Genomic DNA, 24177 nt, shown 5'->3' on the forward strand with positions numbered 1-24177 from the left:
CAAGAGTCCAAATTGTAGTTAAAGAAGCTACAGAAATGCGAAATAGGTGAGTGGGTGAATTTGCATGCTCGCCAGTACTCAGAAAGAAAAATTAACTAGTCACTCCGATAGCTAAGAAATCTGTCCCAACAATTCTGGAGGTAGATAATTATTCAGAAGGAAGATGGCTTCTTAAATGCATCCAAAAAGATGAAGTAGAAATCTATGTCATGAATGTGTATGTCCCAACGCGTGAAAAACCATAGTTGTGGATTCAGCTGCACAGAAAACATACTAAACTTTCACAGAACTCTAGAATAATTTCAGGGACCTATTTCACCTTTCTTTGGGATGGCACACGAAGTAGAATTTCAAAAGGGCAGTTTAAACCAAAGAAATCCCATATTCATTTGATCTCTCACGGGCAGAGTGTTTTCAGTGAGAGAGAGAGAGAGAGAGACTGTTACTTCTAGTGCATAAAACAGCAAAGTGGGGACATAAAACCCCATCTAAAATATGCATCCATAATAGCACCTCAATTTGGGAGATACACAGAGACAGCAGCTAAACCAAAGCTCATTGGGTGCAGAATGGAACGCATGCACTGGGATGGGTAAGGGTGGCAGGACTAAAAGAGGGGGCATCCACAGGATGACATGGGCTGTGCTGATTGCTGGCATACAAAGAGTGTCTTAGACCCTAATTCAAACAGAAAACTGCCCCCTAAGGGTATGGCAGTGCAAATCATCTATTTCTGGGGATGCAGTGGATCCCTCGCACTCATCACTCATGAGCAAAGGTGCGTCTGCACCTTTTGCACAGCACTCTGGATATCTTGTTCCGTGGTGGTACTTAGGACAAAGATGGAGAGTTATGAAAAAGGAGCAGAAACCCGGAATTGGAAATAGGCGCCATGACTAATGGACAATGCATTGCATGCATTGCGGAGAGGCCTCGGACCCGTGCTTTACGGAAAACACCCCCAGGCCCCTAGCAAGACTAAGGGAAATTTACGAACATTATCCGACAATCACTCTCCGAAGCCACCAGTGGTAGTCCTTAATCATATCACTTCATGCTAAGAGAGCTGCTAAGTAGTCTTGGTATCTTTAAGGGTCACGTGCTGTATTCAGCCATCTTCTTAACAGCCAGTCTCATTGACTGAGTAGGCGATTCTTTCTTCCTTCACCCTTATGATTGCTTGTTTCCTTTCGAAGGTACCAAAGCTATTTGAATTTTTTACATTCATGGTTTTACTAATTATGTCCTGGTTGAATTAACCATTCCTTTTTATGTGCCAACACTCTGTACAGCATTATACATGTAATAATGTTAATTAATCGAACATGAATTCATAGAAATCACTGGTATTAGGCAATGCATTGTAATATCAGGGACTGAGACTATCGTCCTGACACCAATTCTTTAGTGTTCTCCCACTGCGCCTGTCTTCTGCTCCTTACCTCTGATGGTGGTATAGCCAATAGGTTGTACAGTGTCTGATATCCAAACTAACCAGGCCTACAGTGTGCAGACCCCTGTAGTGGGGGGGCTCGGGGCTAAAGAGAGTACTGACAGGAACAGGAGTTAGGGCTACAGAGCAGGAAACCGGCATTGCGGGAGAAGTCTGGTAAATGGTCAGCAGGACTGGCATCACCCACTGCAGTGCCTATCAGTTGTGCTGCCTATCTTTAGTCTGGAAAATAAGCAGCAGGACAGATAAGGAGTGCAGTGCTTGCTGTCGCCAGCGTCAAGACCGTTGATTAGTATTGCAGATTTGCATTCAAGGTCACTCACCAATCCATCATCTTCTTTTGTTCCTGTGTTGCAAAACAACAAGGTTTTACTGAAGCAATAGCCTCTATTGGCCGCTATTGCTGTTCTACTGCAGCAGAACTCTGGCAATTCAGCCCCTATCTCCACTCGAAGCACGAACAGAACTGTAAGAAGGACGGGCCTTGTGGGGTCAGATTGCTCGTAGGCAAGCATTTAATATTAATGATTTTCTCTTCAGTAGCCCTGCCTCCCCAACCTCATTTCATCTTTTTAAAAAAATGATCTTAATAGAATAACTGCAAGCACAGAGCCTTTACCTGCTGGGTGTGTCCCTTCTCCTGTTCCGTGAATGGTAGGGTATCGCCCTGTGTAACCACTTATAAGGAAGGCACTTTTAAGGCACATGCTGTTGCTAGAATGTTCACCAAACCATTTCGGAAAGAACTCAGCCAATGTATTGTTCAGATACTGTATATTAAACGGACTCCCGACTTCCCATCTATTACTATTGAAACTTTCCCACATAACATCTGTGCCTGTTTTTGCAGAAATTGTATTGCAGTCAACACTATCCACACTTGCTGGACATGGGCATAATTTACTAGAGGCGCGGATAACTTCCTAAATTTATTGTAAAATAAGGGTGTGTGGCTTGACGTTGATAGCTTAGGGTGCGGAGCGCTGCTCTATCGGCTGAACTCCACCATCCGGGGACACCGACTATTGATCCTGCCTAGACCAGCCCGGAAATAGACTGCATCCACCCCAGAGACAAAAGAAACACCTTGTTTAACTTAAATTGGAGGTCCCGGTCAGGCTTTCTCCCTCCTGTTCTGATGGAGCCATCTGCCAAAATGGCAGCCCCAATATACCTCCTATGCAGCCTGAGGAGCATGGCCTAGCATCTCCGACCTACAATGGGCCACTGGAGGGACCCTGAGACCTCAAGAAAGAGACCCAGTGAAGTCTGGTGCCCGGACTCCGCAACTGAACAACAGCACTGCTGCAAGACCAACACTACAATAATGGCAGCGGTGAGCAGGCGAGGAATGGGCATGGCATAAAGACAGCGGTGGACGCCTAACAGCGGAGAGACCAACACAGAGAAGACGGGACATCAGCAAAGTTGAGAAGTGTTGAAATTGGGCCCCGGGTACGCTAATAAGCGGGCAACTGTATAATCTCACCATAGAGACATTATCCTGGGCCTCGCTGGGTCTTGCTGGAGGGCCTGGGCATCTGTAATGACAAGACAAACGGAGCCAAGTGTAAGGCTTCTTTATTTCTTTGTTTCTCTCGCATAATGGGTGCTCAACCATCGTAAGGCTGAGCGCCTTCTTAACATTCCAAAAGCCGTGTGCGCCGTGCTCCGCGTGCACAGACACACAAGGGTGACAGACAGGGCAGGAGCAGACACAACACAGAGGGCTAATAAACAATGTGTTACAGTCCACTGTTTTGGTAGGGCATTACATCTTTTCCCTTTTTGCAACAATTAATTCAGTATTTAATCTTTGAACCTGATGGGTGGTACAATGGTTCTTCTAGTTGTTACAGTACCCCTTGGATCAGGTACAATCACAGTCGAAGACATGTGAGAAGAGTTGCTATTCGCAATATTGGCGTAGCTTGTTTTGCATTGTTCACTGTGCTCAGTTTTTCCGTTGGATTCAGGCACATCACTATGAACTACTTCATGGTCCCTAACTGGTTCTGACAATCTAACAGCAACCACATTTGATCCATTCCTCCATTGACCATTGTCTAATAAAATAGTAGTGCCACTGTTCTTAACTACAGATCTTGGTTCACTGTACTTGCTCACATAGGCTCCCTTCTTTCGATACTTCACTCTTACCTTCCGCAAAATAGACATGTGCTCTTCTTCTGTTTCGTTGTAAATTAGTATGTCATCTTGAAATGACCTTAGGCCTTTCATGTCAGAGAAAAGTTGGTTCATTCTGCCCTAGAAGACCGCCGATGTCCAACATAGCCCAAATGGTAGTCTGCAAAATTGGTAAGCTCCTTCAGGAATAATGAATGCTGTATAACCTTTTGAGTCCTCCTCCAATTGTACTTGGTGGTAAGCCGCACTGAAGTCAAGAGTTGTGAAGATCTTCGCTTTCTCCAAGGTCAGTAACATTTCATTTATTAGAGGCAGTGGTTGAGAATCAGCTTCCATATGGTGGTTGAGCTGGCGAAGGTCAATGCATAAACGGATTGATCCATTTTTTTTTTTTTTAGCTATGACCACAGGTGATAACCACTCCGATGTGTTGACGGGTTCTTTTACTCTATTGTCACACCAATTCTTTAAAATATCTTTGACCTCAGAGCGGGCTGACAAGGGTATATTTCTTACACGTATTTGACAGGTTGTGTATTCTTTTTTAGAATTATTTTATGTTTAAAGTTTTTTAAGCATCCCAGTTTTCTAATGAACAGCTTCTAGTACTCTTCGAGGATAGCTTCTAAACTGTTTTCTTGGATGCTAAACACATAAGGAGGTTGAAATGGATTAATCATCATCGTCAGTATCTGTTGCTCCAACCAACCAAGGATGTTGACATAGTATGCTGCTACGAATACTTTTGACCAAGCACTTTTTCCTTGAACATCTACTCGCCGTTCAGCACTCCTTCCAGCTTTATTTTGTGAAACTCCATAGGCTCCCGGAATAATCCTGCTAGCATGTAATGGTGCTTCGCATTCTTGGTTTTTGTAACTGTCCTTTGACAAAATTTTGATTCTGGATCCAATGTCAACTAGCATTTCCACACTTTTCCCATTCACATGCACATTGCATTTGGGTTGGTTCTGTAAGTCTTCCTTGTTGGTGATGGCCACTAGTAACACTAAATTTTCCATCATTTCACTGTTGTCTGAGTTTTCCTCTGATTTAGATTATTCTACTTTGAAGACTTTCTTTATTGGCGACGTTCTGCGAACTTTTAGGAAATGTCCCGACTTTCCACATACTTTGCAAATTTTTCCAATAGCAGGAGACCCCTTGCTTAACGCCAAGGGAGAACTCGATCTGCAGACATAGCATGATCATTTTATGTTGCTTGGATTTGAACCACTCTTTCTGTTGTATTTTTTTTTATTGATTCATAGATGCTTCTTCTTCTTTGTGAATTAGGATGACATCAGCATGGTGGTTATCAGATTTGTACAGCAATTTCACTCCCTGTACAGAGCTTTCAGTACTCTTCACAGTTGATATCTCCTTCTCCAAACTAGGATTACGATGACATAATAGCTTTCCTTGCGCTTTAACACAAGTGGTGTGCATTACTACTTGATCACAGATCATGTCGTCTATGTCTTTGAATGAGCATGCTGTGGCCAGCATCCTTAGTGTTGCAACATAAGACTCAATTGATTCTCCAGATGCTTGGTAGCGGTAGTAAAAGTTGTATCTTTCCATAGTGGCACTTGTTGTATCAAAATAGTTTTTCATTCTAGATTTTACTTCAATTAATACATCCCATTCTTGGTCTTCCTCTTCCTCTTTCTAAACAGGGTTTATGTGGTCTAATAATCTTCTTCCTTCAACTCCCAGACAATTATACATCATGGCTTGTTTTCTGGCTGGCTCATACTTAGTTCCATCTATAGCCTCAGAGTGTTTTTCAAAACATTTGCTCCACTGTGTCCACCTCTCTGCAGGTGGTCCTGGCACTTCTAAAAAGGTACTAGGCATAGCCACAGCATTCTTTAGGCCAGCCATTTTAGTTCTAATTTACTGGGATTACACTTAAAATATATTATTTTCAATAGTCATTTAAAATTACTTCTTATTCTTGTATTATTCTTTTAGATGGAGTTCTTAATTTTTATCTTTAATGATCTGGCTCCCTCCAGTGGTTAGTTAGTGCATAACATATTATTGAGTTCAATGTATTTAATGGGTTAATTCTTTCAGCTCGGTGGATGAACTCCTCCCAGAGGCTGTTTGAGGTGGGGCCAAGGTTGCCAGTAGGAACCCTTTGAGGATTAAGTGGGTGTGTCTTTTTGGAGTTATTTTAAGTATCAGATACTCCTCTCTCCTTGTCAAGCCGTTATTTGAATCACAAGGTACTTCCAAAGCTGTGGGCACAGCGCTGCTTACAGCTAATACATTTTGAAGAGAAGCAGTGACCTCTTCAATGGTTTCTCTGCGCTCGTCGCCAATTTCAGGAGTGTAATGACGAGGCAAACGGAGCCAAGTGTAAGGCTTCTTTATTTCTTCGTTTCTCTTACATAATGGGCGATCAACCGTCGTAACGCTTGAGTGCCTTCTCAACATGCAAAAAGCCACACGCAGCATGCGCCACGCTCACAGACACACAAGGGTGACAGACAGGGCAGGGGCAGACACAACATGGAGGGCTAATAAACAATGGGTTACAGTCCACTGTTTTGGTAGGTCATTACACATCCCAGACTCTGGTGGCGTTTCCCCGCCCTCCAGGGCCTACGAGATTGACGGAGGGAAAGGAGAAAGAGTGCAGTAGTGACCGGCTGCTGAACCTGTGGTAGAGATCTACGTGGGACAGTCTCTTTTGGAGGGACCCAAGTGCAAAAATTGTGCCTTTGAGATGCTTGGGAGCACTGCGGCCAGGAGCTGGGGGCAATATTTGAAAACAGACAAGTCATTAGATTCCTTTCTTGTTGCTGTATAGTAGGGAGATTCTCGCTAGCACCTTGCCATTGATCTAAATGCTCCTCCCTCCATAATGCACTAAAGATCTAGCGGTGGTGCATAGGAGCTGCAGGCACTACAATCACTGTACAGGAGTAACTGGACCCCCTGACCCAGTGCTGGGCCATACCCTTGATCACTGCTGGTGGGGAGAGAACTCTGAAACCTACACTCTCAGTACATTAGGGGGAACCCCTCCTGATAAAAACTGCCATGGGCAAAATGCAAAAAACAGAAAGATGTCCCTCATCCTCATGCTTTCCTCAGCACATAATATGGGCACGACGTCAGAGAATAGAGTGGAACGCCCTCCTGAAGACATGAGGAACCCACTCTGGACACTGTACTTCACGCTATAGCAGCCTCCCGTGAAGCCCTGGAGCTCAAGATTTACACAGTGGCAGCAGATATCGGACTTCTGCGAGATGATCACAAACAGTTAACTGAACGCATCACGGCCACGGAAAAAACACTTGAGGAAATAACACCGCACTACATTCAATGAGAGAACGACTGACGCAAATGGAGGGAAAATTGCAAATATTGGAGACCAGAGCACAAGATGCAAAATACAGACCCCATTAGAACAACATCCATATAGTGGGACTGCCGGAGCATGTAGAGGGCTCTGCCAGCAACATGGTCAACCTCCAGGAGACATGGCTTAGGGACACCATAGTTCAGAAGGTCTCTCTTGGTACTTTTGGCTCAAGAGGGCCCACAGAGCGCTGGTGTGCCCACCACTGCTTGATGCTCCCTCTAGACCTGTAGTGGCCAGGTTGCTTCATTTCAGGAATAGAGACCAAATACTGCAACAATCTTGGGAGAGAGGGGTCATTACTGTGGAAAACCAGAAGGTCATGATCTTCCTTGACTTTGCATGAGAGGATCAAAACCAGCAGGCTTCTTTCTGAGATTCCAAAAAGCGCTTAAGAGTATGGGGGATACAATATGCAATGCTCTTCCCTGCTTGTTTCAGAATAGTACATGAAAGGAGCAACCCTGTTTTTTACTTCTCCCTCACAGCTCTGGGACTGGTTTGACGCTGTCCCAGATCAAGAAGGTGAACCTGCAGCAGCTGGTGACAGCAACACATGGCCCATCAAAAAGGAATATCAAAGCACCCCACAGCGATCTCAGGCACTGCACGAGCAGTGGAGGTAGTGACGGTGATCAGCAGAGCAGGCTCAGGCCACTCCTCTGAAACGGGAGAGGAGGAAGTAGGGGACATTGACCAAGTATCTATCTCCTTCAGAAGCTTTGGTGACATGATGCCGATAGTGACTCCTGCGACCTCAGACAATATCATTTGAAAACTGGAAGGAATAACAGCGCCTAGAATGTGATGTGCACTTACCTGGCATTCGCCTCATCTATATTGCAGTGAGTGGCATGAGCGGGCCAGATGCCCAATCACTAGGAGCAGTGTCTTCATTGTGTGATGTGAAGCCGGGAGGCACTGTGACAGGCACACCTCCCCCTCCAGTGTTAAAGTGTGTGAGGGATGAAAGCACACAAGTTGTTGTATGAGATGAATGTTTGGATGGGGAGGTGTTCTCTTCTTGTCCTGGGGTTGGGGAGTTGGGTATGTTTTGTTTATGTGTTGGGAGAGTTTAGATGCTGTGCCCCTGCCCCTTGCCAGACTATAATACCAGTCGGCCAGGCCCCCCACCGGGCTTCTAGCCCTGAAGCCACTATTACGAGAAATGGAGTATGACAGTAATTGCTCAACATGTAGTCCACCCTAACCTACAGTCTGATCAGTTGGAATGTCTGTGGGCTTAACAATGTGACTAAACTATATAAGGTATATGCTTACTGAAAAAGACAGGGGATCCACATTGCAATACGTTAGGACTCTCACATCATCCTGAGGAACAAGAGACATGCAGAAGAGATGGAGGGGTCAGGTCTATGGAACAACATACTCTGCATTTGACAGGGGAGTCCTTATTTGATTTAGACCTGAGTCCCATTCCAGATGACCAGGGTGCTCCTTGTTCCTGAGGGCAAGGTTATGTGGTAGTGTCTGGTCGGCTGGCGGGCCGCGATCTAACACTAGTGGAAGTGTATGCACCCAACACTGACCAAGCAAATTTCCTTGATGACCTATCTAGTGCCCTAGTCATCTGACCCCACTCTAGATAGCTCTCACCTGCCATTGAGGGACTCCCTACCACATCACACAGCCTGAGCTCTTAGGACATGGCAACACCTCTGGGGGTGGCTGGATGCCTGGCAATACCTAAACCCCGGGACAAGAGATTATTCTTATTACTTGGGCATGCATGATCTCCATGTGCACCTGGGGTAGCCTGAGGTTCAGGAGCAGGTCTGGGCTGTGGAATACCTATGTCAAATGATATCAGATGACAACCCGGTGTTTCTCTCACTGACCTGGCACAGGGACCGACCAAAAATCCCAGATTCGCATCTCTGGGTGGAAGCACTGGAGGACTCTGTATTCCGTCAAACAATAGTAAATGCCAGTAGTAAATGTTTTGAAGAGAACGATGATACAGCCTTCTCCTCACCGTGGAGTGGGAAGCCTTTAAGGCCTTCATTAGGGGATGGTGCATAATGGAGATGGTAGGAGTGTGCCGAACATTGGTGAAAGAAATTGAAAGGCAGGAGAAGACAGTGAGGACCTTAGAAAAGGAGTGACCTGGACACCCAGATGTCGTACAACGACTATCAGAAGCCAAGGAACAACTAGCAGTACACACTGAAAAATGATGCTGCTTTGACTACTGGACATATATGACTCAGGCCCATGTGGAACGAGATAAAGCAGGCACGTTACTGGTGTGGCTTGCAAATCCTGCCTCCAGGGGCTCCTCAATACTGGAGATAGAGTCAGACACTGGAATCCAACTATACACCCAGGCAGAAATAAATACAAGGTTTGCCCAACACTATACCGCATTATATGCTCCCACCTAACATTGCCCTCTTGACGGATGGAGACTTTTGCCCAAGTTGCCACCCTCCCGATACTTACATGACAAGAGGCAGACACCCTGGCGGAAGACATAACTATACAAGGGGCTATAAGAAATATGGCTGGGGGCAAGGTCCCAGGAACTGATGGGCTCACAGCAGAATTTTATGCTGCTATGTGGAAACCCTTGCACTCTGTGTGGTTGCCCTAAATGCGGAAGCCTGTGAATCGGGACACCTTCCCAACTCCACCATGGAAGCAGTGGTTATACTACTACTTAAACCTGACCGTTCCTCCCATGACGTTAGGGTAGAATGCCCTCTCTCCATGTTAAATGTGGACTACAAAATTCTTAGTCACTTATTACCATCACGTCACCTGCCCATGATGCCCATGCTAGTCCACCTCACCAGGCTGGGTTCTTCGTACAATGTAACATGGCCATGAATATTCCCAGGCTCTTTACAATTTTGGCAGTGGAGATCCCTGAAAAACAAGCAGCAGCCATAGTAGCAATGGACATCAAGAAGGCCTTTGATAGTCTACGGTGGGATTTCCTCTACCTGGCCATGGAGAAGATGAGCATCAGCTTGAGGTTCCTCCAATGGACCAAGAAGCTGCTATACAGGGCCCCCACAGCAAGAGTGCGAACTGGCAGAACAATCTCTGACTCCTACCCAGTAGAGCAGGGAATGAGGCAGGGTTGCCCCCTGTCCCAGCTACTGTTTGTCCTGGCCATTGAACCATTGGCCTGCATGCTGCGAGCTAGAAGTACATCTCAAGGCCTGGAGGTGGGGGGAAGGCAGCATAGAGTTGGTCTCTACGCAGATGTTATGCTGCTGTTTTTGCGCAGAGTGGATGAGGACTTACCAAGGGCGATGGCCTTACTAGAGGACTTTGGTGGAGTTTGTGGCCTGGGAATAAACTTGCAGAAGTTGAGATTATTCCTGCTATGCAGAGACGTCCCCCCACACTTGAATTCACGCAGTCTCATCTGGGAAGGGTCCTGCCTGAAATACTTGGGAGTCAGGATTTACCATGTCCTGCATGATCTGTTGGAGGGTAATATAGACTCAGCCATCAGGAGCTTTTGGACCAGTACAACCTTCTAGAACACACTTCCTTTATCAGTGGCTGATAGGATTGCCTTCGCTAAGATAGTGGAGCTTCCCCATTTACTTTATTTCTTCTCTACCCTACCAATTATCATTATCATACTCTATAAGGTTTTCAGTGAACTACAAACACTACTAACAGAACTGATTTGGGGAGCAGGCAGAGTAGTGCTTGCCAAGCTGTGGCATCTAACTACAGACAGGGGCTGGCTGCTCTGGATTTTGAGGGATACTATCTGGCAGTCCAACTACAGTATTTCACCCAATTGCTCTCGTTGCGGTGGCACCTGGATGGGGTTGTTGCCAAAATGTCCCCCAGTTGCTCTTTGCTGCTGCAACTCCTCCAGACTCCGGGGTGACGAATCCAGGAAAACATTGTGACATTGCAGGTGGCGAGATACTGTTGGAACCAAGCCCTGCAGTGCACTCACACTACCAGACTGTATTCCTCAGATGGCCCATTGCAATGCTTGGAGCAATTGTTACTGAGAGATACACAGAGGGGACTGGCGGGGTGGGCCCTGGCTGGAGTCACCCACCTAGGGGGTCTCTACAGAGATAGGGTATTACTTTTGAGATTCCTAGAGGCCAGTTTCTACTACACCGCACGGTAAAAGCAGTGATGCACGGCCACTGAAACGTAGCGATGGATGAACTGCCATCACACGAAGGATGTTGAATACTATCGACCTTGACTGGAGGACTGAAGGTGGTGACTTCCCTATACCGGACGCTGAGTTCCAGGACCTTGAAACCCCTAGAAGAGCTGAAAGAGAAATAGGAGGGTGGCCTTGGGCTCCAGTTCACAGAGGATCAGAGGACTGCAATCCTAAATGTGAATTACAATGTACCTCAGAACGCAAGGGTTAAGTTGATAAATTACTGTTTCCTGCACAGGGCATACCTCACCCCAGAAAAGATTGTGAGACACTTCAGTGTGGCCACAGTGGCACGACCCAAATGCGGGGTACAGAGAACCGAATTGCTACATATGGTCTGGGATTGCTTGGCCCTAGCTGGGTATTGGGGGGTATGAAAAGGACCATTAACAAAGTCACTAGCAGAATCATTCTATGCATGCCCTTGGAGTGGCTTTTGGCAGGGTACCCTCGACCACATAATCACAATGTCACCACTTGGTTTGCTAACCTTACCCTGGTGCTGGCAAAAAGGGAAATGACTATGCATTGGAAAGATCCCAGCATACCTAGTCTGGCCAAATGAAGAACTCCTCCGATGGGCGAAGTGCGAGCATGCAGTGCTCCTCCAGGAAGCAAGGAGGGGGACAAGGCTTGCTCGACAAAGCCAAAGCCTTGGTAGACTGCCTGAGAGAGCCCAATATAGACACCCCCTGAGGGTCCCAACCCACTGTGACTGACTCTGAAATGGAACAGGACTAGCAGATATGTTACTGCTCCGCAAGAGCGAAGTTCAGACAAAGACGGTGTGCGAGGGAGGATAGGAAGAGGGGCTCAGGGGACATGCTGACTGAATATCGTGAAGGGGAGGGGTGCGCATAGGATGGGAACAGGGAGGGAATGTGCATTAAATACATTGACACTGTGCTATAATGACTCTTCAAAGACACTTTACTGCGGATACGTTAATCTTGAAATCATAGCTGGCTTGAGCGCACCATTGCTGGGCTAATACATGCACATATTCAAGCTAAGGTGTAAAATTGACCCAGTGAGCTGTTTGTAATGTTGAAAAACTCAATAAGGTTTGTTTTTAAAAAAAAACTCATAGTTAAATAAACAATAAATGCAAGTATGTAGACCAAACTGGGCATGTTTGTCTACTCCCTTAAACCTTTATAAACATCTAGCTTTCTTATCTACTACAAGAGTTCTTTCCTGGCCCCAAGATCATAAAAAACCCACAAAATTACTTCTGGAATGGCTTAATGAGCATAATGTTGAGCCCCCTTACCACCACCCCATTTTCATTTCCTTTCACTTTCTACACCCTGATGTCTTACTCCTCTCCACTCATCTTACTCTGCCAGAACTACTTACACTATGGAATTGCTATATTAAAGTAAATCACAAATCTAGTGATATGTATCTGCTAAATGTACTGAACAGTCTTACCAGAATATATCTATCCCTCTAATACGGATCATGGAATTTTAATATCTGTCCTGAATATACTTTTACATCTTATGCAGTGTAAACCATACATTTATAGCAGCCTCAAATTAACACCTAATTGTACATTCTTTTGTTAAAAAAATAAAATATTTTGAAATAAAAAAGAAACATAACCGTGATCTCAGGTGACCTTACATATTTGAATACGGTGTATGAGGTCATAGTCATTGCATTTGCTGTTCGAGTTCTGCTCTACATTGTTGTTGTGTGAGTTATGGATTCAGTAGTTAGTTAATACCTCTCACATCCCATATAGGTATCTTCAGGCTGCACACATATATAGTGAAGTGGCACTAGACGTGAGCAGGTGTAAGGTTGATCCGCTCTTAGGTCCCTAATAGCCCTTTTATATGATATTTTGTGCTCAGAATTCCTCTTAAAAGTGCATGAGACATTATGACAGGGTGGTGGTCTAATATCTTAACCAGGTTCTACCTCACACAGAGTGGAGCACCATCTGGTGCCTTCATTCTTGCCCACCAAGGTTTGTAGTCCTAACAGTGGTGAATTAGAGGACGGTGCCACTTAAAGCATCTTGGTGACTTTCCTGCACTTTATGCGTGGTGAGGATGGCCTATACCATGAATACCTCCAAGGAATCTGCCTGCAGGTTGTTCGGAACTTGAACAAAGGCAGACCACCCATCCCTCGAGTAACTTAGGACCCAGTCCATGCCGCTCCCTGCTGCAGGAACGTACCAATCACTGTACTTTTTTTTCCACTTAAGATTGGTTCGGCTCCAGGTATATCTGATTACTTTAGCCTTCCTTCCTCACAGGAGATGCAATCTTGTGATTCCCCCGTCCTCCAAACAGTAGCTTGGCCCGGTCAGACAAAACCGTGCACTTGTAATCAAGCTGCAGACTTCGCAAACAAGGAAAGAAATAAGTCCTACAGTAGAAATCAAATACCCAGAATTTTTGCAAAACCTCCTGCTTAAATGTTTCAGTGTTGGCTAGTGTACAGATCCTAATGCCAAGGGCGTAACACAAGCCCCTGTGACACAGTGAGGCCCCCAGCCCATCAGGAGGCCCCCATTCAGCCCAAGGTCAATGAATACGTGTAATATATGGGAGACACTGGGCCTTCTCATCACATTCTGTTGGGGAACCCCATCATTTTGCATTACGTCGCTGTCTGGTGCATGTATACTCCGGAGGTCCAGCAAAGTGGCTAATGGTAGAATGCTGAACGCCCTGAAGGAAAAAAACAGAAGGGTAAAGAAACTAAGGGCCTGATATATAAATGATGTGACGGCCTCTTGTTCTAGTAAATGACTGTCCCCCTGGTGGAGGGACCACCTGCCACATTTGTAAATGACCGCCAAGCAGGCAGTGATTTATGATGCATTGACAGGTACCGCTGTCGCAGCGGTTCCTGCCAGTGCCTTTTGCTTTTTGGTGCAGAACTGTGTCATGCTGATAGCCCTGCACAAGTTTTTTTAAATATTGAAAAAGAAAATCCCGAAATTAGTGTCAAAACATTAATGCTCTCCTTGCCAATGGAGCTACCTTCTATAGTGAGCGGATCATTATTACCATTTTACTGTCCCACCCCCTCAGGGTTTGGCTGTCGGTGACGGACAGTATAAACATGTTATATGTCCGCTCATCCTGAGTGGGTGGCGGACATATAGCCATTGCCCTGACGGCCCTTACTCCGTCGGGCTGCCTTAGAAGTTTGGTCATGGCAGCGACAGAGTTGTCACTGCCATAGCCAAGCTTATTTCTGCAGGCATCAAATTCAGGCGAGCGGACCTTTCTCTTGGCGGTATCTAGGAATACCGCCAAACTGTAAATCAGCCCCTGAGCAACCAGGAACAGTAAAATAAATTAACGCTTAAACATGCGAAAAGGTTTTCCAATTTCGTACTTTATAAAAACAAAACAATACAAATGTAAGCAAGTTTACTTTGAATGAAACAGGATGGGTTAAGTGGGTTTGGTTAATATGTTTACTTCAAGTGCTGTGCACTTGATCGTCTCTGTGAGGCTGCTTCTATTTTCTCCTTCACCCTTGAGGATTTAGGAAGAGTCAATTCACAGTGGCCCCCAGGTGGAGTTGAAGCTCTCATGGGGACTTCGAAAGCTGTTTCAAGCCCTGGTGAATCAGTCTGGCAGAACTAGGGTAATGGAAATGACCGAAGTAGCTCTGAATCTGTCATTTCTACACAGCTGTCGTGACATATATTTCAAGGAAACAGTGGCAAGGTAACAAACTAACTGCTCGATTGCCCAAAAAAAACGCAACGTTTTGTTGATGCAATCTGAGGCTTTTTACTGAAAAACGGTGTGAATTAAAGCAGTTTGCTTAGTGTAACATGGTTAGCAGGGAACGGGAAGGAAAAGGTCCGAGAGGACACAAGTGAAGTGAAAGTGAATAGTCATACTTCATCATAGTGCTGAGCAGGTGAGAGGGAAGAGGACTTGAGAAAGGGGAGGGGGTCGGATGGGGAAATAATAGGATTGTCTTAGGAAGTGGCGAAAATGACAGGTTTCTAACCGCTTTCTGAAAGTGAAGAATGAAGGTTTAGTTCTGACATTTGGTAGTGAGCTCTAGGCTAACATCGCAGCCCCAGGCAAGGGTCAATTTTGGAGGGCAGTCTGTAGGACATTTAGGCTGCATTGCTTCCTTAGTCTTTCGGGGATAAATAAAATGTGCAAGGTAGCTAAGTAATCCTGGTGTAGTAACCTAAGACAAAGTGGCTGTCTGTTCAGTACTCTTGTTGCTTTTGCAGTAGTCCATATGCACCATTGTCCATATTGTGCTAGTCGTGGTGCACTCTGCTGCCTGCAGAGCTGACGTGCAGCAAAAAATGCACCCAGTAACTCACTTTTGTGGGGGGGTTTTTTGCTGACGTTTTTTCACATTGAATTTTACAATATTTGAATAGGTTTGTGATTTAATTCTGTTAAGCGTATTGTTGCCTTTGTTGTAGGGTGACCACCTGGCACTGAGGCAAATTCTGGACAGGACTGTAAAAAATTCAGGACAAAGGGTCAAAATTCAGGACAAAAATTCAGGACAAAGGGTCAAAATTCAGGACAAAAATTCAAGAACAAACGTCAGTTTTACAGACACACGCAAGAGAGGCCATGCCTCACTATGTTGTCAGTGCATTTATTTACTCTTTTTTAACATAGCACTATTAATTCACTGTGGACCTTTTGTGATTGCCTCCTGGTGTGCTGCATTCAGGTGTCACATTACGTCCTTGTTCAGTAGTAAATTAATGCCCTTCACGGCAAGGCCATCACCCCTACCCAAATCTACCCGATCTTTCCTGAAGAGAAAATAACAGCAACATTTTGATTATGTTTCTGAACATTTCAAAACCCCTGGCAAACAGTTTGGGAAACATTAAGGTAATTAACCTTATGCTAGTTTAAACAAATTGAACAAAAACACCTGGCTTACCCCAACCGCCCATGGACTTTCAACCTAATTTTTTTTTAAAGAGGCAGGGCAGATGGTGTGGGTGACAGTCTCACACCTAATGACAGGATGTGATGTACCCATAACTTGTCTGTAGTCTCACTGCACTAGAGTGTATGTTTGGGACTCTACATTTATATCAGAAATGGGAGCCCGGACTACCAATCAAAGATAATAAAAGAGTAGGATGAAATCGAGATCAAATGGGAGATCCACAGCAAGTAATTCAAAGGGTTGTTGCGAACAACTGGATAAATAAAGAAGAGAAGAACAAGGTGGGACAATTCCTAAAATCAGACAAGATGGGTCCACCAAGACTATTTGAAGGTATTGGGTACCTGGGGAGTTGTCTGCACACAGGAGCAAAACAGAAAGGGCACTGTCAAGTGGTTGAACAATCAACACCCATCCACCTTGGCAAACTCTTCTGGTGCAATGGTTCGCTGTTAGTGCTTGTGAAGGGTGAGCAGGGGCCAGACCCCTTGCAAGGTTGTGCAAGGCAATTGCCCACTTAGTCCATGTCTTTATATGGTTTTGAAATTGAGCAAAAGCCAAACTAGAGATCTGGGTTATCCCTAAGTGTCAAGTACACATAGAATCTTCAAAATATTTGGGATGTAAATTGCACAAACAAAATTTACAAATTTTAAAATGTAATTAGTGTTTCTTTAGCATATGGCACTGTTTTCGCCTTCATACACAATTAGATCTCAGATTGAACTAGGAACCAGTTACCTTTCGATACCTAATGATTAATATCTACCATTCTTACACTGATTTCCAGGATGAAAATCTCGGCAGAGCGAACGGTCCCTCCAAGCCCAGTTTGCTTTTTCGTCTTCTCTTCTGCTTTCTGTAGAGGCCATGTGGCACTAGCGAAGATGGTGTGCTACCACAATGATAGTATTATTTTGCAAACCTTCCCCTGCTCGTCCTTCATTCCTTCTTCAGATAGGCCACACATCTGATTTGGTCGCTGCGGCGCCATCGGGAGCTCTTTCCACTCTAAAGCTAACTGTGACTGCGGGTGGATTAGATCTTCTGGACTTAGAATGCTTTTATTCAGCTGCAGATGTCCAATGGGTGGCTCACTGGCTTTCTGCCCACCTCTCTGCATGAGATGGGGTTTACCAGTAAAGACTTTTAAGGAAGGCTTAGTGCACTGCTCATCGTTTCCTACTGACCATTCTACGGATCACCATCCGGGGTTATCATGCATGGCTTTCTCTTGCCTTGCCAGAACCTGTAAACTCACTGACACGAAGAAACCCTATGCTCCTGCACTACCTTTGCTAAGCCTTCCCACTCGCACAGGATGGCTGTGCTCAGAGCAACTCCATCAGTGGCATGTTGCAGGTGTCTTAAAATTGGGGACCTTGTTTCAGTGAGCTACTAAATTTCCAAACCCTTGTGGCAGACTACCATCTTCACCCGGTCAACTCCTTACTTACAACCACCTTAAATAATCATTAAATGCCCGATTTCATGTCTGCTACCTAGCACTAACCCTACAAGAGGTGTGCCAGAAGCTCTGTACCATAGGAAATGGTGGCAAACTGATGGAATGGGTGTACAGACCTATCCTGCAACATGGAAGCCACTCCAGGTCTTCTTGTCATACTGCCTGGGTGATTGATGTACCAAACCTCTGCAAGATATGGACTAAAATACTGGACTTTCCCCACAAAGTATCCCACAGCAGTCACTTTAAGTAAATTCATTGTGCTTCCTTGTGAATGCATTCTTCCCGTTGCTTGCCATTGGCCTTGTGGTTTCTAACTCACAATTTGTTGCTTTCAATTTGCTGGCTTTATTTGTTTTAGGCTATGCAGCTTGAATTCCTCCCTTGCCAAACCCTTATTTACAGTATCCTGCTGAGTGCCCCCTTTCTGTAAACAGGCCTGTAAATCTTGTTCTTATCTTATCATATTTGCTGTGCATTCAAAGAACAAAGTCAAATGTCAGGCTCTGTCTTCGGTGGGAACTTAGTGTTTACTTTCCTTTCTCTGATTTCAAAGTGAGAGGATTTATGAAACAATCTTGCTGGATACTGGGGTTAGGAAAGAGTTTTTTCTATCACATGACAACATTTAAATAGACTTCAGAATATATCAGAATTTGAAGTACAAATCAAGCACATTTTTGTTAATTCTGAACTGTGCTGGAAACAAATACCTTGACATGATTAAAACAAATCATTGCATTAGGTGATGCAATTTCCACACATCATTGTCTCTGCACAATATAGTTTGATTTGAAAAACTGTATATCTTTGCAAATGTAATGGTCATTTCAATCAAAAATGTGTTGTCTGTAATGGCAAAAATGTGTTGTCTGTAATGGCATGCATGCTCCACTCCACTCTGCTCTGCACCACTCCACACCACTGCACCCTACTCTGTATCACTCCACTTTACGCCACTCCATGCCACTGCACTCTTCTCCATTCGGAACCACTCCACATTATGCCACTGCTCTCTATGCTACTTCACACTATGCCTCTCTACTCTACTCTGTACTACTCTACTCTAAGCCACTGCACTTTACGCCTCTCTACACCACTGCGCTCTGCTCGTCTGCACGCCATACCACTCCAGTCTAGGCAACACCAATCTAATCCGCACAACTCCACTCTCTTCCACTCTGCAATGCTGCACTGTACGCCACTGCACTCTAAGCTAATACACTCTATTCTAATGCACTTTACTCTGTAACACTCAACTCTATGCCCCTGCACTCTACATCAATACACTGTACATCATTCTAATCTACTCTGCACCTCTGCACTCTATGCCCCGGCACTCTACACTACTTTACTCTATGCCATCACACTCTATGCCACTTTATGCAACTCCACTCTAACCTGCACTTCTCCACTCTAAGCCACCTCACTCTACTGTGAAATAATCTACTTTATGCCACTGCATTCTATGCCACTGCACTCTACCCTGCACCTCTCCACTCTATGCAACTGCACTCTACTCTGAAACAATCTATTCTACGCCACTGTACTCTATACTACTCTGACCACTGCACTCTAGTTCAATGCACTCTACACTACTGCAAGCTGACACTCTGCAACACTGCTCTGGCCGCCACTATACTCTACACCACTCTGCTCTGTACTACTGCATTTTGCACCAATATACTCTATTCCACTGCATTCTATGCCACTCTACTCTGCCCAATGCCACTCTATGCAACTGCACTCTACACCAGTGTACTCTAAACAACAGCACTGCCCTTTACTCTGCACCACTGTACTCTATGCCACTGTTCTCTGTACCACTCTACACCACTGCACTGACACTCTACTCTGCAACTCTGCACTCTACACCACTCTACTCTATGCCACTGCACTCTAGGCACTATACTCTACTCTACACCACTCTACAATACTCCACTCTGCACCACTACACTCTATGCCACATGATTCTACTCTGCACTCTATGACACTGCACCACTCTGCATTACTGCACTCTCTGCTACTCTATTGTATGCCACTCTACTCCACTGCACTCTATGTAACTCTACCCCATGCCACTCTATGCCACTGCACTCTGCGCCAATGCACTCTAAACAACTGAACGCCACTGCCCACTGCCCTCTACTCTGTACCACTGTACTCTACGCTACTGCTCTGTGCCACTCTACTCCACAAAACATCACTGCACTGACACTCTACTCTGCAGTGTTGCACTCTCCACCACCGAACTATACACCAATGTACTATGTACTACTGCATTCTATGCCACTGCACTCTATGCCACTCTACTCTGCATCACTCCACTCTACAGCACTTTGCCCTACTCTGCACCACTCTACACTACACCACTGCACTCCCTGCAACGTGAGTCTACTCTGCAATCTATGCCACTGCACCACTCTACATTACTGCTCTCTCTTCCACTCTATTGTATGCCACTCTACTCCACTGCACTCTATGCCACTCTACTCTGTCCCATGCCACTCCATGCCACTACACTCTAAACCACTGCACTCTACGCTAATGCACTCTAAACAACTGCACTGTACCCCACTGCTCTGTACTTTGCACCACTGGGCTCTATGCCACTGCTCCTATGCTACTCTACTCCACACCACACCACTATGCCACTAGCTTTAAGCCATGCTGAACAGCAGCTACTCTGGTGTATAACATGGCTAATGGCTAAAACACATTTGCAAAGCCAATAACTCTTTCGTAGATGAGACCTACTGCTTTGCCAATGTTTGTTAGTACAATGAGGTACCCAGGTACCTGAAAGAACTGTAAAAAATACAATTACATCATAATAAAGGCTGCTACAAAATGTGAGAATACATTTCGGTTAAATAAATAAAAAAGCGCTCCTCAAATACAGATTTGAATAATATACAGTTTCTACCTAGTGCTAAAAAAATGTTATAACACTCCATTAAAACCACACACTCCACAGCTCACCTTGGAAAACCATTACAATACCTCTCTGAAAGAAATATCTTTCCCACCAGAAAACTTCAAGTGGCTCCTTTTAGTAAATTCAATGGAGGTTTTCAAGCCCCTTTGTATTTGCAAATTTACCAGTTGCCCACATTTGCATGTCTTTAGGGAAGGAGACCCCCTGGCAAGAAGGCCTTTTCTTATCTGTCTGCCCCTCCCTCCCTCAGAGCACAGGAGACCCCCTGCCTTCCAGCCCAGCTGGAGAAACTCCTCTGCCCGTAATTTCGCCCTGCCTCCGTTGCCCTTTAGGTGAAAGGCTAAAATTACGGACAAATGCCGTCCGTTAAAGCTTTCATCACGGACAACGGACAGCAGGGCGAAATTACGGACGGGTGGTCACCCTACTTTGTTGTGTACTCAAGTGCATGTCTTACTCCTCCAGGATTTCATGTATTTGGTACTAGACATGAGCCATAGCAATTCATCCCCAGGCACTGGTGGTGAACTTGTAGCTCTAGGCCAAGCTTTGTTGGACCAGACTCTTCATATATTTTCAAGTGGGGGGCAGGGAGACATGTTGACCCCAAACTGAGCCTGCTAGAGGTTACAGGAATGTATCTTGAGTGCGGTCAGTGTGTCTAGTTTCTCGGTACCTTATCCTGAGAGGTAAGTGTAGAGCTGCACTCCCTGGCATCCATCACCCTGGACTCTGGAGGGAAATATAAAAGATACAAGTAAATGGTGATTTGCAGAAGGGTTCTTAGTATCTGACTGAGTCGTTTGAGGTATTAATACCCTACTCCCACTTCCCAAAGAAATTAGGGTCAGTGATTTCTTTATGGAAAATGTACTTCCCGCAGTACCATTCTCGACCCATCTTGTCCTTGTGGTCGTCACGAGCATTAGTGAAGCGGCAGGTGTAGTGGCACCCAGGCCCATGGGTTTGAGGAGCTCCAGATAACAGTGTATTTTTCTATCTAACCGGGAGGCAGGGGGCACGTTTTGATCGCTGAGATTAGACCCGGTGGCGCCCTCTTGCGTCACATGCAGCTATTTTATCAGAATCCCTTCTATACCTCTAACCCAAGTAAAAAACTAAAAACTGACAGACTGCAAGAAAACTCCCATCTAAAAAAGCTCTTCTTATTTTGTGACGCCTCAAACTTAACCGTTTGAATTGGCTAGAAAACGTAATATTTGTGTGTTTATCTCTCCCCAGCACATCATCAAGTTCCATCGTGCCTCGAAAGCAAATAAAAAGCCAATGCAGTTGCCGCGATCCATGGTGAAATCGCTTCTGTACCAGATCCTCGATGGAATCCACTACCTCCACGCAAACTGGGTCCTTCATAGAGACTTGGTAGGTCGACATAGGGCTGCAAAGAGACCTTGGTATTGGGAACGAACGTATCTAAGTGCACTTGCATATTGATAGATGCAGTTTCCTGTTATTGTGGCTGCTTACTATTAGAAGGCAAAAAATATGAAAACATCTCATGGTTTCCCATTGTGTTTATCAGCAACATCTGAACAGAAACAATGACAGCGAATCCGGCCATTGGGTCGGAGGGGCGGTATCAGAAAGCCATTGAGTTCTCTGGCCCATAAACAATACCCACAGCTGAAACCCTTCTGAAAAAATCTGAACGTAGCAAGGTTCAAGGGCGCGTGGCTCTTAGCAGATAGGTGCAGCGCGCGCCGGTTATTGTTCCAGAGCACGTCACCTTCACGGCGAAGGCCTGCATTGTCGTTTCGTACGTGTTTGTCCCCTTCGTCCCTTGTGTTTTCACGCCCAATTTTAATGTGGGTAGGATGCAGAAGCATTCATCCCTTTCCACTGACACATTTTAATCCGTGTGTCATTTTAAACAGTAGGCCTGTTTAACCAATCATTCGGAAAAAAGCAACTGTGCCTAGAATGCCGAGGTTTCCAGGAAACTTCCACATGGCGCCACAATGTGTGGACTTTGAAGGAGCTTGATTGGAACGGTGAAATGAGATTTCCGTCTCTGCATGAATTTCCGTGTTATGTTATATACTTTAACACCACCTCGTTTGGGTAACACTGCATGGCATTTCTTTCTCAGTGATTTCACATCAAAAGTATACTAAGTTGAGTTGAATCCCTAGGTTTAAAACCTCACGGTTTGGAGGTATCACGTAATTTGAACTAAAAGCCCACGACCTGTCCATCTTAGTAGCTGTGCTTTAAATGGAAATTAGAAGTGCAGATATTCACTCTTTAGAGTACCGGTTTGCTCCTCAGAAGTGCCGGTACTCTCCCATTAAATGTATTGCAACTGTGCTGAAAAGTGTAGGTACTCTCCCTTTCAAATGAAAGAAGTGCAGGTACTCAGTACTTCACAGTAGCTGCCCATTTAAAGCACTGGTCTTACAGATGGTAGTAGGTTGTATGTGCTGGGTGCCTTTATCCCTTTCCCCCTGCAATTTAGGTACTAACAAACATTTTTTCGCCAAAATGTACAATCTGGTCTGTGCCCGAGGGCCTCATCAATGCCGTGGCATTCCCAAGGAGACAGGGTAGACTGGGGGATTTTCGGGATGGAAGAAATACACTGGTCCCAAAGATTACTAGAAAATCCTTTCTTTCAAAACTTTTTTGCACATTGTGCAGCATTTTATCTTTTAGTGTGTGCGCCAATAGCTTTAAAAAAAAAAAAATGTAGCCTACATTCTATTGTGTGTTATAATTTTTTTTATCTCATGCTGTCACAGGATAGTACCTCATAGCATTATACATAGGCACCGCTTTTCCTAAGTGCACAAACCAGAATTTAACTCCGTTACCTTCCAGTTACACACATACATTTGAATTCTATAGTGATTGTTGAGTTGTCCTATCAAAACAGTGCATATCTACAGATCAGTTAAACTTGCATTCATTTTTAAGGTGTGTGCATTACATTACACATTCTGCTACCTGTGAGTTATGCTACAACAAAATAGTTTAATAATATTTTATCTTACCTGCCTGAGCCCCCTCCCCTCAGTTACTGATTCTGCCCCACTCAACTCATGATCACCGTTTCCTTTGTTATGCACCTCAACTGTTCTCTCAGCTAAGTGTTCTCCTATGAGCTAGAATGCCTTGCTGAAAGTACAAGCTAAACTGGCTGTTGTAACAGAAAAGTACAAACAACATGCCTTTGAAACATCGTTTTATAACCTAATAACAGACCTGGAGCAGTTTTCTCTGCTGCAATTATAGGTCCCCGAGAGAGAACTGTGGGATGCAAGGAAAGGACTGCCGGGCTGCTAGCGGCCCACAGGCCGTACTTTGAGTACCACTGCTAGAGGGCATGGACTATAGGATTTTGCTTGCAGTTCAGCAAGAGAGCAGAGACGGACTGCCCAGCAACTCAATCTCGAGATCCCCAGACAGACTTCACTGCATTGAAGTCTTCAGGGCCAGACTGCACCTAAGGGCCTGATTTAGATTTAGACAGACGGATTACTCCTTCACAACGGTGAGGCCAATGCAGATGGCCTTTCCAGGTTCATCCACTTAGAAGCTGAAGACTCTCTTGGTAAAGGCTAGTTTCATCCTCTTTAGTTTGGGAGGGTGTCATGTGGGAAAGTGCCAAATTCAATGGGTTCATCCTAACCAGGTCCCCAGTGCCAGATCTCTTTCCCAAAACTGTACAATT

At 45.0% G+C, this 24177-nt stretch overlaps 1 protein-coding gene across 4 annotated transcripts in view; it reads left to right on the top strand.

The window, feature by feature from the left end:
- CDK19 (cyclin dependent kinase 19) overlaps positions 1-24177 on the top strand; it is a 1195971-nt gene that overhangs the window by 497105 nt on the left and 674689 nt on the right. For 3 of the 4 annotated variants that reach the window (XM_069234609.1, XM_069234608.1, XM_069234611.1), the window contains exon 4: positions 21729-21869. The exons of the other annotated variant lie outside the window; for it this stretch is intronic. In XM_069234609.1, coding sequence (XP_069090710.1) covers positions 21729-21869 — 141 coding nt within the window. The remainder of the gene's footprint in view (positions 1-21728; positions 21870-24177) is intronic. 4 annotated transcript variants of the gene reach the window in all.

This window comes from Pleurodeles waltl, chromosome 5, assembly GCF_031143425.1.
Source record: "Pleurodeles waltl isolate 20211129_DDA chromosome 5, aPleWal1.hap1.20221129, whole genome shotgun sequence".
Lineage (NCBI taxonomy): Eukaryota > Metazoa > Chordata > Amphibia > Caudata > Salamandridae > Pleurodeles > Pleurodeles waltl.